The following is a 13,854-nucleotide window of genomic DNA, read 5'->3' as shown; positions in this document are numbered from 1 at the left end:
AAACAGATATTGTCATCAGCCAAACATGGCAAGATGTAGATTTAGAGATGCATAGGTTAAAAATGATTGCCAATTTTCACATCTTATCTTGGGGTTAGAATACTTGTAGCTATTTTCATTTGTATATAATAGCTATGCATATATACACATAGAAACACACACATGTATGTGTGTGTGTGCGTATTCAAACACATACCCACACATATTAGCCATACCTCAAGACCAGGGTTCATTAACAGAAAGGGGGGTGAAGGTAATAATTTAAATCACACAGAATGCTATGTGCCAAATTTGACAAAATGAACTTTTGAACGTGTTGTTCAAAAAATAAAAATAAAAAAAAATCCGGAAAGGAAAAGAACGAAGACCACCACAAGATCCTGTAGAACCAACTCTGTATCATTACAAGGAGAGCACCAAGCAAGGCACCATTGGAAATGAAACATACTCAGGAAGTCTCTAGGTAAAGCAAATGCTAATCTGGTTGGAAAATCGGTGTCTTTGGTAAAAATTCTATAAGAATGACCTGTTAAAACAGAAAGAGAAAGAGAAAATTAATTATTGGGCAGCATTGCTATTGTCAAAGTTTCTTAGCAGTTGTTTTCAGCATGAGAAGGGAATAACCCATAGCCAGGATCCAAATTACTATAGGCTTGTTATGGCGAACCTATGGCATCCCAGTTCAGCTCCCCCCCCCCCCGCATGTGTGTGCACCTCCCGCTGGCCAGCGGGTTTTCGGGTCTCTGCTGCCCATGTGTGGGGTGCATATGGGAGACACACATGCATGCACTGGGGCAGTGGGAGCGTGGAGGTCCTGCATGCATGTGGGGGATGCACGCAGGGGGCGGGGCATGTGGGGGGCATTGCATTATGGGTGCATACGCTTTCGGTACGCAACAACAAAAAGGTTAGCCATCACTGCTACAGGCAAAGCCAAGAGAGCTTTTAATTTTGCTTTTATGCTGCTCCCTTATTGTACATAAACGGTTGTTTTTGAATTTCCTCCCAGTTTAAAAATATTTTTGCAACTGACGTATATGGGGTCGGGAACAAAGGAAGTTACTTTTCCAAAAGTGAATCTATTTGTTTAACTAAGTTGTTTGCCCTTGCATTTTCTTCCTAGGGCTGAGAGTGGTTAGCCCAAGGTCAGCCAGCTGGCTTCGTGACTCGTGGTTTCTAGCCTGATGCCTAAACCACTACTCCAAACTGGGTCTCTATCTGTTTTAACTATCTGGGCATGTTTTCAGCTGGACAGCATCTCTCCGAGACCAATGGAAGGTAACCTACAGATCGATTCTAGTGTGATCATTTTAACTGGAAAAAGGAAGAAGGAACCTGAAGCTCATGCATATAAAACACAACAGTGCCAAAAAGGTTCACCATCACTGAGATAGGGCCTACTTAGAAAATGCAGGCTGTGTGTACATGCCCATTTTAGCATGCCTAAAGTCTCTTGGTCAAAGAACTACTAGCCATTTCAGAACGGTTAATTCTGAAGGTTAACTAAGAGGAAGAAAAATGGCTCCAGTATAAGCCCATTTACCAAGTGATAGATGATGAAAGCAGCTTTCATCAATTATTTTCATATTTTCAAGGGAAAGCTAAACTGCATCTTTGAACCAGGTAGCAGTCCTCTCATGCTACCTACCAGCAACTGCTTAAAGCAGCTGCATTTTTTCTCAGAATTGTGTGGCTGCCTCCACCACTGCAGCATGATCCTGTGAAAATTGGTACGTGGTTTATGAGGGCTGCCATCAGGTGTTGCGTGCACACTCATGCACAGCTGCTTTCTAAACTGACCTGGATTTTGTTGTGTGCATTATAATGTTATTAAAATAGGCTCAAAGGCTGGGATATTAACATTACCCTCTGAACATCTTACTGAAAAAGCGGTAATTGTAATCAGAGTATCTCTATAGGAGCAGGCAAAAAGTCTATTGTTTTTTTATTATGGTCTTATAAAGGCCAGAAGCTTGGAGTAATTATTAAAATAAAGTGCTGAATTCTTTACATAGCCAATCTTAAAAACCAGTGCCAAAAATTCTTTTCTTGCTTTCAATTATTGCAAAGTTATCATGTGTCTGCTATCATAAATTAACATGTTCGCTATAATAGATGATCATAAATTAACATGTTAAGTATAATAGATGTTAAAAAGAAACAGTTTGTTGAATAGAGCTACTCTGTAAAAAGGGCATTTTAGGCAGTCTTTTATGTTTTAGGCTAGATATAGGCCTTAGTATTTCCGCTTTTTCAGTGCTAACAGAAAAGATGATTTTAAGATAATTTGGAACTATTTAAGCACTGTTTTAAATCAATCTTCTAACATACTGTCTATAATGCGTGCATTGTGTTAAATAATAGACAAGATATATAATTAAAAGGCATGGATGTTAGAAATAGCTAAAGCAAGATACTTTTGCAGGTTAGTCTTAATTTGTTAACCCCTGCTTATATCTTAAATTTTCACAATGCTGGTATATTTTGCAATAGTATATTTGTTAGGGGGGGCTGGTTTTATTGCAGTCAATTCCCCTGTGCGCCCCAGGAAAATACAAAGAACAATAAAGCAGAGAGATTTCCGTTGCAAAGACTGCAAAAGGAAGAACTTTTGCATCTTCACAAGTCTTTATAACAATATGCAAAGTTCTGCTTCAGAAGCAGGAAGACGACCTAAACTTCCTTTCTTACAATCAAGGCTTTTAAAACATTTAGAGTTGACGGCTGCACTTTCAGGGCTGCTGAGATATGGGAGCAGTTAAAATCTACAAAGTCTTTATAGAGGTTCCTAAGCTCCAACTGCTCAGTTGAAAGGTCTTTTCCATACGCCAAGACTTGATTAGCATTATATAAAACAGCCCACGTCTCTAATTCACTGCGTAACCAAAGTTGCAGTTATTCTTTTTATACAGCATTTGAAAATTTCACACCCCATCAGCACATGTGCAAGCCATTTTATCTTGGCAATTAATTTATTTTATTTTTTTTCCCCCTCCAAGGACACAGTGAAGCCTTGTTTTCAAGTCATTCATAACTTTTATAAATCAGCCCTGCGCATGAAGCCATGAATCTGTGAACCGTAGAAAATCTATGCCACTCGGGCGATTAAGCCTGCTGACACCTTTGCTGATTAATAATCGTGGAAAGAATAAGATCAGAAGCAAAATAAATGATCATTTAATAGAGAGACGCACAAAACAGCCCTTTAACTTACATATTCCATCATGTTATTCGATTCACATTTCCTTTTGCTTAGCCTCCAATGCAAGCACAGCTAGACAACGGAGAGAAAGGGGAAGAAGAAAAATGAGCGATGTTTTATTGCCGGCATTGAGACACCCCCGTTTGTTCACTTTTCATATTTGGCCTTCAACAAAGCATCTGTTTCCATACTGAGCCACTCTAGCCCCAGCAGTACGAAGCTGCTCCCTGCAGTACTCACCTTGTGGTATAATCTATTGTTTTCCCATTCTAATAACTTCTCAATCGATCTTCGTGTCTAGAAGGCAAGTAAAAAGAATTTTTACTCTCAAGTTGCTTTGTGGGGAGAAGGGGGGGGGAGTTTGTTTTGCAACTGGCTGTATGTGAAAATGTGTAGGCGGAAAGGAGAACTCAGTAAAGGGTAGTTTGTTGTACTCTACGTTTACTTGTTGGGGGTCGTAGTAATTAGAGGTTATGCATGCTTATAGAGAGTAAAATGGAAGCAAAGCAACTTTTAAGAAATACCCAAATAGTTGGAAAACTTATGAAGCTATGCATTAACAAAGGGTTTTTTAGGAACAGAGTCATTAATTCACAATCCACTGAATCTAATCTAATGGGATGCGTTTTTCAAGCAACCTACACAAGAACAATAGAGATTTTCATATAAAACAGATACGAGTTGTAAATCTATGCTCTCTCACTTAACACATTGTGTAAAATTATGCAAAAGCATTTGATCCTTAAATCTCCTGCACCTCAATACTCAGTTCTAAACCACAGGAATTAAATCTTCCTGCAAAACCACGCAACTTTAAACACTCAAGTAAGCGTTCTGATTGAGTTGTATTAGAAATACATCCTACTGTTTATAGCCATTTGACGGCCGTGCCATCAACCACACAACAATAAGACGGGAGTTTATAGTCTTTATGCATAAGGGAGGATAAATCATGACACCAGGTGTTGAGATGAGACCAGTGTTGCAGGTGCAAAGGCATGGATCACTGAGCCTTGTGGCAAATTCAACTTTGTACAGCTGCAGTTTCCTTATAAGGCAAAGAGAAGGGGGGGGCACTGAGGGAGAGGGAGGGAGGGTGGGTGGGTGGAAAAGCATCCTGCACTTCAACTGAAGCTAAACAAGAGGTGTTATAAACTGCATCCCTGATCCAGCAAGATTTTTTTAAAAAATATAATAAAATTTAAATCTCCAAATCTACTGAGTATCGTAAAAAAAGAAGAAGCAGAAAACAGTATGTGAATTGTTCTATAGGCAAACATATTTGTGAGTGAACATGTGTACATGCAAGTATTTATGGGCTAAAATAAAGAGGGGGGGGGAAGAGATTCTTTGCGTTTCCAACCAAGGCAAATGCACAAATCTCAGTTGTGCCTACATGAAAGAATCCAACTATTATGGATGAATTGTAAGGTTCTGTGCCATCTTTTTTTTCCCTAAAAAGAAGGGATTCCAGTCAGCTTTTAAATAGTGACAACTAAATTACCGCATTGTAGTTTTTGAAGTTCTGTTACTTTTGGCTAATACTTTTTATTTTATTTTATGAAAGACGGGGCCTGCCCTTTAACAATGATCAGCAGACCTCTCTTGTTTCTTTGTAAAGATAGCCTTTTAGAGCCTGCTCTCCTTTTAAATGAAAATAGGGCAGCAGTTATGGTCACACTTTTGTTAATTTAGTTGCCAGTCAGCTCCAAATCAAAAGAAAATAAGGCTGCAGAGTGTAATTAACATTCAGTTCAGTCGTTTTGTCCCTTGTCTAGCCCCCTAAGCTTTGTTAAAATTGCCATCTGAATGCTGAAGGCTGTAGGGAAATCGATTTGATTCTAATCGCACCATGAAAAGAACATGATCTAACTGCTTTCAGCCCTCAGTAAATCTGTACTAGGTCTTTAGCACAATGCAACTTCCAATTTAAAAAGCACTGAATGTCTCGTCAATGACTTTGTGAAGGAAAAAAAGAACAAGGAGCAGACATAAAAATTCCAATAGTTGTTTAAGCATTAAAACTCATTTGCATCACAGCAAACCTGAAAAGGGCTGACCTCTCAAACCGCCTCTCAGGTCTATGAAGTTGTAGCCTTGACAAGCTCACATTGACAGAGCTCATTGACTCTGAAAGGCTACTCTATCAATGGTGAAAAATGGCAATAGGGCATCTGCCTGTGCCCACCCGCTGTTAAACCAATGGCAAAACCCGATTCAAAAAATGTGAAGCTACCTTGTAATCTTTCTTGCCAGAGCCTTTTAAATAATAGATTACGGCTGCTGTACAATTTAAATTTCATTGCTTGCATGGAGGGGAAGGAGAAAGGGTGGCAAAGAAACCAGCTTCCCAAATACTAGCACAATTAAACACTTTACATTATAAATAGGAAAGTGAACACAGGAAGGTTCAATGCAACCCTCCGAAGGAGCCTTCTGCAGATTAAAAAAAAAATTAACATTTAATGACTGTTACTCTTAAACTGAAGGAAATCTTAAGCACAAATTGAACAGCATCCTGATTTAAGGGGACATAAAAACCCATTTTTTTTAAAAAATAAATTAAAAAACAATATTAAACATGTGGAAAACAAGCTTTTAAAAAATACTTTCACGTCAATTTATCCCGTCCTAAGGTTTAATGTAGATGCCCACTGATGTTTCCCTCTATAAAAAATATTCCAGTTTTGTCAATCATTTCATCGTTACTTAAATGTTGCCAAGCATTTAAATCTGCTCAACCCCTGGCCACTAAATAAAATGGGAATGAACATTTAAATGAAACATTCGCAAGTACCTCGAAGGCCGAGGAAGAAAAGGTGACTTTAAAGAGCATCACTCAATTCTTAGATCAAGCTTCCTTTCCCCTCGATTTGCCAGGTGGAAAAGAGAGAGAGAGACTGGCATGTGCAGCTTAATTAATCATGATACTTGACAGCTCAGTGATTTACAGTGAGGAGCAGGTGAGGACATTCACAGCCCAAGAGGGGCTCTTGATCTAGAGAGCAAGACTGGAGATTTTCAATCACAGCCATACAGAGAACTTTCTAAGAACATTTGATAACACAAAACAAAACTAAAAGGGGAAAAGACATTAGGAAGATTTTGAACACTAACCATCAAATGTGGTTTTTTTGTTCTTTAAAACCAGATTAATACTTCTTATCTGGGAACAAGGTATGATTATTTATGGAAACCACTTCAACCTAATAGCTCTTAAATAAATAAAAGGGTCACAGTGGGTCACAATACTGAAGCCATTTTATCCTATCCGGATTTACTGAGGAGTAATGGACATGACTTCCCTTTGTGTACGATGAACCATTAAAAAAAAATTCTATTACTTAGAGAAACTTAATGAAGTAGTTCTAAAATTATACAATAAAAATTTTAACTACTGGTTTTAATGTAATTCTATCATGAAGATGATCCTTACATAAAAGATAATTTTTAAGCTGTCAATTCAAGGCATCTTTAATGGTCTACAACACATTATTCCAAAAAAGATCTGGGTCTGAAAGACCAAAGGAAAGTATGGCCATGGGAGGATAAATACTATCCATAAAACTGCACAACAGTTTTACTAACAATAGGAATAACTATACATATACTGCAATTTTATTTTAAGCATACGGATTATATCTCCATCAGAAAATCCTGAACATAGAAAGCCCTCATTTTGCTACTCTGAAAATAGTTGTAACTAAATTGGAGCAAGAGGATTTCTTGTAAATTTAAAAGTAGTAACGCGCTAGGAAGACTTTTTGACTATTTTTTTTAATTCATTGTATAAATAAAAGACAGCACCCTTTTGGAAATGTTTGACGCAACAGTTCCTGCTGTGCCTTTTCAATTGGAGTCAAATTATTCCTCAGAATGGAGATCATGGTATTCTTTCTAAAGGCTGTTCTAAAGGAAGCGGGGGGGGGGGGGGGGGAGATTTTCTCCTTTCTAATATTTTAGAAAATTATTTTTTTTAAAAAGCCCATGGACCATCAGATATTACTTTAGCTTAATTACAAAATGGAACTTAGTCTGAAAATGTTGTATTTCTCACTGGTTGAACAAGTTATGAACAAGGCAAAATTAGCTCACTCATCAATAGCGTTACAGAAATAAACACAATACTTTATTTACTACATTGTATAATAATTAAATGTTCTGCATTGATTTAGTCAATTTTCTTTATATACCTTCAGTATATGAAGTACTAGGGGATCCTAGAAAATAGAGGCGGTGGGTGGGCAGAGAGGAAGACTGAGGAATGTCTACTACCGCGTTTCCCCAAAAATAAGACAGGGTCTTATTTTCTTCTGACCCCCAAAATAAGCACTTGGCCTTATTTTTGGGGAGGTCTTATTATTTTTGAGCTGCAGGAGGTGGCAAGCATAGTCACCTCATGGCTGCTGCTTTATTGCAATATTTTCAGGGAGGGCTTATTTTTGGGAGAGGGCTTATTTTAGCGTTTGCACTCAAAAGCCCGATTGGGCTTATTATCCAGGGAGGTCTTATTTTCAGGGAAACAGGGTAATCCACTGGAGGTATATTCAGGCATTATGTTCTCAACTTCATTTGACATTTTTGTAATCAGCAGTAAAACAAGAGCCCCAACTTCTGAACATTAAACCTGACCTTATGTTAAAATGAGACAAGGAACCATGAAACACTAAGGAAGCGTAATTTGAGAAAGTACTGTGTTTCCCCGAAAATAAGACCCAATTGGAAAATAAACTCTAGCATGATTTTTCTGGATGCTCATAATATAAGCCTTACCCTCCCCAAAAAACCCCAGTTAAGATTGTCAGCCAGAGGGATGCATTTAGTACCGTATTTGCCCGAAAATAAGACATCACTTGAAAATAAGCCCTAATGTATCATTTGGAGCAAAAATTAATCTATGACCCGGTCTTATTTTTGATGAAATACGGGTATAACTTTAGGACATTGTGCTGCAAATTTTAGGTAACATATTTTGTACATTGTACATGAATTGCTTTTACAATAACGAGTAATAAGAAGAACTACATTTTATGCTATTTAAAAGGTGGTCTTACAGCCATTACAACAGGATGGTAAATATTACAAAAGGATGATCTGACAATCATCATTCTTATTGCTAAGCACGGAGAGTGTAAGCTGGATAGCAGAAGCCAGCAAAAGGAAGGGGATCACCAAAACGGGCAGAACGTCTAGGGCATGTTATTCAAAAATTGTCTTGCCAATAATTGCACAGCACAACAACTTTAGTGCTACGCGAGAAAAAGTGTTTGTGTCTAGCTGTATGTAATGGGAAGTACATATGTGTGTATCTGTTCATAAAAATCTTCACATACGGATGAAGGAGTTGCCACGTATCTGAATATTTACGTGCATCTCTAAGTGCACAAGGAAGTGAGACTGGAAGTGAATGAATTATTCATAGATGTATCACTGAAGGCACAAAAGTTTGCCTTTGCCCGTTTGCGAGAATTTATTCCTGGAAACTGGTTTTGCTAGGTCTGTGCCTATGTGGAATTATTAGTAAAGTTCTACTCTTGATAGAATAATGTCCCAGGAGTTTCTTCTGCTGCGTTTACCAACGGGACGGCTGACAACTATGCTGTATTGTTAATTCTGATCATTGTTCCTGTTTGTCTTAAGAACAGTGCTTCCTGTGTGGCTGGAAAAATTTGGTAAATAGGAAATGGGTCAGGAAAATATTACTGGATCCTCAGTATAATTGCTGGGATTAATTTAATATTAGACTGAAAGCCAGGGATGTGGTGTACATGACAATATTCTTACACTTCACCGAAGAAGGCAAGGTTCAGACCACACTAGATATTGCATGTTACAAAAACATACTGTAACTCTGAAGTACAGCACGCTTTAGAAGGGGGATTTAAAAGTATAGGTCTCTTTTGTTACTGCTTCAAGTAGTCCTCGACTTACAACAGTTCATTTCGTGACCATTCAAAGTAACAATGGAACTGAAAAAAGTGACTTAGGACAGTTTTTTACACTAATGACTGTTGTAGCATCCCCATGGTCATGTCATCAAAATTCAGATGCTTGGCGACTGACTCATACTTATGACGGTTGCAGTGTCCTGGGATCATGTGACCCCCTTTTGTGACCTTCTGACAAGCAAAGTCAATGGGGAAGCTGCATTCACTTAACAACCAGGTTACTAACTTAACAACTTCAGTGACTCACTTAACAACCGCGGCAAGGAAAGTCGTAAAATGAGACAAAACTCACTTAACAAAAGTTTCAGTTAACAACTGAAATGTTGGGCTCGGTTGTGGCCATAAGTCGAAGACTACTTGTATTGTAGATCCCAGCTTCAGAAATATTAACCATGTACAGTATTAAGTAAATAACAATTATTCTATTTTTATTTAGAAATTTTCCCTGCAGGGGGAAAGGATGCAGAAGATACTGGTAACAAAATTCAACTCATTAGGATAAGGGTCCTCAAACTGCACCCTCCTAAAATGATATTAGATGAACCCTTCCCAAAGAAAACTAAACATTTCATGGCAGGATTAGTCAAGAAGTAAATATACTATTTATTTTAATGATTACCGTATTTTTCGGAGTATAAACGCAAGGCACAGAGGAGGCAACGTTCTATGGCAATCCCTGCAGCCTGGAACAGCTGATTGGGGGTATTCCGGGAGGCCGATCCACCCGCCAATCAGCTGCTCATGCTGAATCAGGCTGCAATAATGTGCTGAAGCTGACCTGTCTGTTTGCTATTTGCTGCAAGGAGGTGTCAGAGTTTGCAGCAGCAATCCCATTCAGAAAGCACACACAAGTAACTGATTCAGCAGGATTCAATAACTTCTCTTTAGATATAATATAACACATTAAGTAAATACACAATACCAAAAGCAGGTTTTCCAACGTGGTAGTTCAGCAGAGGAGGAGTTTCACTTTCCGTTTTAGTTTCAGATATCAGCACAGCATGCAGCCTTAGTACAGAACAAGCCACGCCCAGGCTCCTTGCTGTCTCCTTCCTTGTTGCTCACACAGCAAATACTGTTTGTTTCCAAACAGCCTTCAACTCTCTCACACACTGACAGGATGCTAGCCAGATGAATACCATGGATGCTGGTAGGCAGAGGCAGAATTGTTTTTTTCTTATCCCCCCCCCCCAAAAAAAAACCTAAGGTGCGTCTTATGCTCCGGTGCTTCTTATAGTCCAAAAAATACGATAGATTTTAAATGATATCAAATGTACAGGTACTTCAATGCTCCCTGGATTGCAGACAAGCAGGGCCTGGAGCAAAGCCAGAAACACATTTTTACAATGCTCACACTCTGCCTATGCAAGGTTGATTGGGATTTAAATAACCAACACCCACCCACCCAGTGCACGAACGCACGCACAGACACACACACACACACAGTTGCTGATGTCCTCCCAGGCATTAAAACAATCACATGGTCTAGAGCATTTATGATAATAAGTGGTATCTAACTTACTCTTTTACTGAGGCAAATCACAGGCCACATACTACAGCCTAAGGTACAACAGCAGCAAAGGCAGCCACAGAGTAACCATCGGACATTAACGGGAAGGTTCTTCTTAAGACAGCTGTTCACTCGGCTGATGCTGGCTTTGAACTCTTCAGGTGCGACCTTCAAGAATGAACCCAGAAAGCAGGATGATAAATATATATATATTTCTAAGGCTTGGTATGCATTAAGAAACCATTTTCCTGCTCTAGCAGCAGCATCAAATTCAACGTGTAGTAATGTGTTAGGAGTTTTATTAACTTTACTTTCTTTCAAGATACTTACTTTTCCTGTCAATGAGGAAGGGAACTCTGCTTCAAATTTGTTGCTCAGCCCAAACCTACAAACAAAATAAAGACATTTTTTTCACTCAACTTATTAGGACAAAGAGATTCTTAATATTTTGTTAGCATAAAGACATTTATGGCAATGCCCAAGACATGTTAAAAAAAACATTTGCTAAAGAACTACATTCTATAAACCGTTGCCCAAACAGGAGGCCAAGGGAAGACATTTGCCTTCTCTCACATTTGACATATCTTAGCGCAGCAAGTGCAATTATTAAACACAACTCATGCATAAAATTGTGTAGCAATTCTAAATGAAATGTCTTCTCAAGAATCCATTTGAAAAGTACACTTCCAGCTGTTTTAAAGATTTCAGTATCTTGTATGGCTTCAACAAAATCAAAATACACAGACACAACCTAAGGGTTTTTGCTAAATTTCAGAGTGCCATTTTTTTAACATGAGATTGGTATTTTTTCTCTCTTAAAATAAATAATAGTTTAGTTACTTAACTGAATGATTTAGTTATTAAAGGACCACTTATTCTCATGTGGATTACTCTGTCCTTTAAGATCAGTGGTTGGAATCCTCTGGCATGTAATGTTGCCCTTGCAGAGCTATTCCAGTAGATCAGTGCCTCATTTTATGCTGGTTCCCGTCAGTTGCTGAAGAATTATCCTTCAGCAACCAGCTTTTTATTTACAGATCATTAGACCATTAGTTTTCATTGTATATATAGGAAAATAGCATCATGCATGTCAATATATACCATGTGCACACATATGGAGGGGGGGGTTGAATGAAACGTAATGAAACGTCATATTTAGTGTAAATAAAAGTATTTCAATAAATTGAAATGATAACTTAGGCCACCTGTATTTCTTTCTACCCATGATCATCACCATTGGCCACACAATTTTGCCAATGATGGACAGGGTTCTTAAGAGGCATCATGAAACTTCATATTTTGGTCCCTTCGATCATCTCCTTTTCACCTCTTTGTTTGACTAAGATGCCCTTGAAGGCATTCTTCCAATTCTGGAAAAGGGTGGAAGATCCATGTGGCTAAGCATAGACTTGTGTGGTAAGAGGATGAGATTCAACCTGGTTCATGAGGTGTGAGGCCTAGCATTACCACATTGCAGCAAAGTTTTCTTCTTGTTCCTCAAAAGTATCCTTAGTCATTGTTTCAAAGTTTTGAGTGCTGCAGTATGGTGCTCTGAGCTGCCAGGTTCAACAGCATCCAAGTTTTGAATCTTTTTCTACAGGGGAAACTTTGTGATGATATTCCAAGGGCAAGCACTTAGTTTCTGGATGGTAATGATTCCCCATCTTCATTCTCATAAATTGAAAACTGTTGGCAAATTCCAGCTCCTGAGGGCTTTGTTTCTGCCGTCGGTATGTGAGGCCCCCATCTTGCCCAAGCCTTCTGATGCCGAAGTTCAATAATGTTACCCATACATTCTTGTGAAATGCCAAACTTGACAACAATGACCCTTTGCTGTACGATGGACCATTAAGCCTGTGCCTCAATCTTTCTTATGTGCAACTCGTTGGTTGCTGCCACTTTGTTCCTGATCATATCAATCAGTTCTTCCCAGTTCTCATGTTTACATCTAGACTCTCGTCAACACAGTCATTACCATAAAACAATCTGTACATGGCAGTGAATTCTAATTCAGCAGTTAAAAATTACATCACAGTGTGATGCTTAAAGCAGAATAATGAGTACTCATAGCAGGATTCCATTTCATGAACAATAGTCGCATAACCATTTCTCACAGCAACTTCTCACTAACTGAAGTGAAGTAATATATACGAAATAACATGACAGAACCTCTGTAGAGCTTCAGGATGTCCATCTGTTGGAAACATTACTTTTCACCCAACCCTCATCCTTGCAGGGTTAGTTTAGCCTTTATTTTCACTGTACAAAATAAATACAATGAAATTGGTTTTAGCCCACTGGTGCAATCCACGACAACAAATACAAACAACATAAATAGTATAAAGAATAATCCCCATGCAAGTAAGTAGGGGAAAATAAAAATGAAAGCTAAAGAAAAACTAGTCATGTGTTTCTGTGTGTGCATGGAGTGATTGTGGTTGTGTTTAAGAGTCTGACAGCCCAAGGATAGAAGCTATTTTTAAACCTATTTGTTCGTCTGGCTATGCTTTGATGTCTTCTGCCCGATGGTAGAAGTGCGAAAGGACACTGACCAGGGTGTGAATCATCTCTGAGTATCTTATTATGATGTTGTTCTATGTCCCTTTACTCATAAATAATTTTCCATATTTTAAGAAAATTATGTGGCAATTTGAAATCTTATCCAGCAGTTACATTTCTAATTATTAAGTTTGCCTGGGTTTGCTGCACCTGTACCTCAACAGGTGGATGCACCTAGCCAATCTTGCAGAAGTTTGGCAACTAAGCAGTTTTTGGTCTGGTTAGTCTGTGAATGGGAGATCAAAACAAGAGTAACAGGCCTGTAGGAAGGAATGGGACACCTTGGTGCAGCTAACCCGCTGTGACCAACTCATCATGTCCAAATTGCCACAGCCAACCCACCGCAGGACAAGTCATTGTGGGACAATTCAACAATTCAATTTAAGTATTTAAAATTATTTAAACATTATTTTAATTTTTATCATTCAGAGTTCATTTTGTCCCTCCTTTTGCATCCTTTGTTTAATGATTCTATTCCACCATTTCTTGATATTAGCATAACTCTTATCCCGTGGTGAGTTGGCCATGGCGATTCCTACTTCCACACCATTCAAACGGTGTTCATCCCAAATTGTATAGCTAAAGATCTGTAGGAATGGCTTTCCAGAGAAAAAACTGTAGACTACAGGAACCAG

The 13,854-nt window shown here is 38.5% G+C and overlaps 1 protein-coding gene across 1 annotated transcript in view; it reads right to left on the bottom strand.

Annotated features, from left to right (window-relative positions):
* Positions 1 to 381: 381 nt before the first annotated feature.
* The window catches only part of CHIC2 (cysteine rich hydrophobic domain 2), a 30,980-nt gene continuing 17,507 nt past the window's right edge, over positions 382 to 13,854 (bottom strand). The window contains exons 2-6 of the mRNA XM_032223890.1: positions 10,991 to 11,045; positions 10,673 to 10,828; positions 3,443 to 3,499; positions 3,215 to 3,274; positions 382 to 526 (exon numbers count right to left, since the gene is read on the bottom strand). Coding sequence (XP_032079781.1) covers positions 476 to 526; positions 3,215 to 3,274; positions 3,443 to 3,499; positions 10,673 to 10,828; positions 10,991 to 11,045 — 379 coding nt within the window. The 3' untranslated portion in view covers positions 382 to 475. The remainder of the gene's footprint in view (positions 527 to 3,214; positions 3,275 to 3,442; positions 3,500 to 10,672; positions 10,829 to 10,990; positions 11,046 to 13,854) is intronic.

Source organism: Thamnophis elegans, chromosome 9 (genome assembly GCF_009769535.1).
Source record: "Thamnophis elegans isolate rThaEle1 chromosome 9, rThaEle1.pri, whole genome shotgun sequence".
Lineage (NCBI taxonomy): Eukaryota > Metazoa > Chordata > Lepidosauria > Squamata > Colubridae > Thamnophis > Thamnophis elegans.
Note: the sequence above shows the minus strand (reverse complement) of the source record. Positions and strands in the feature narration are given on the sequence as shown.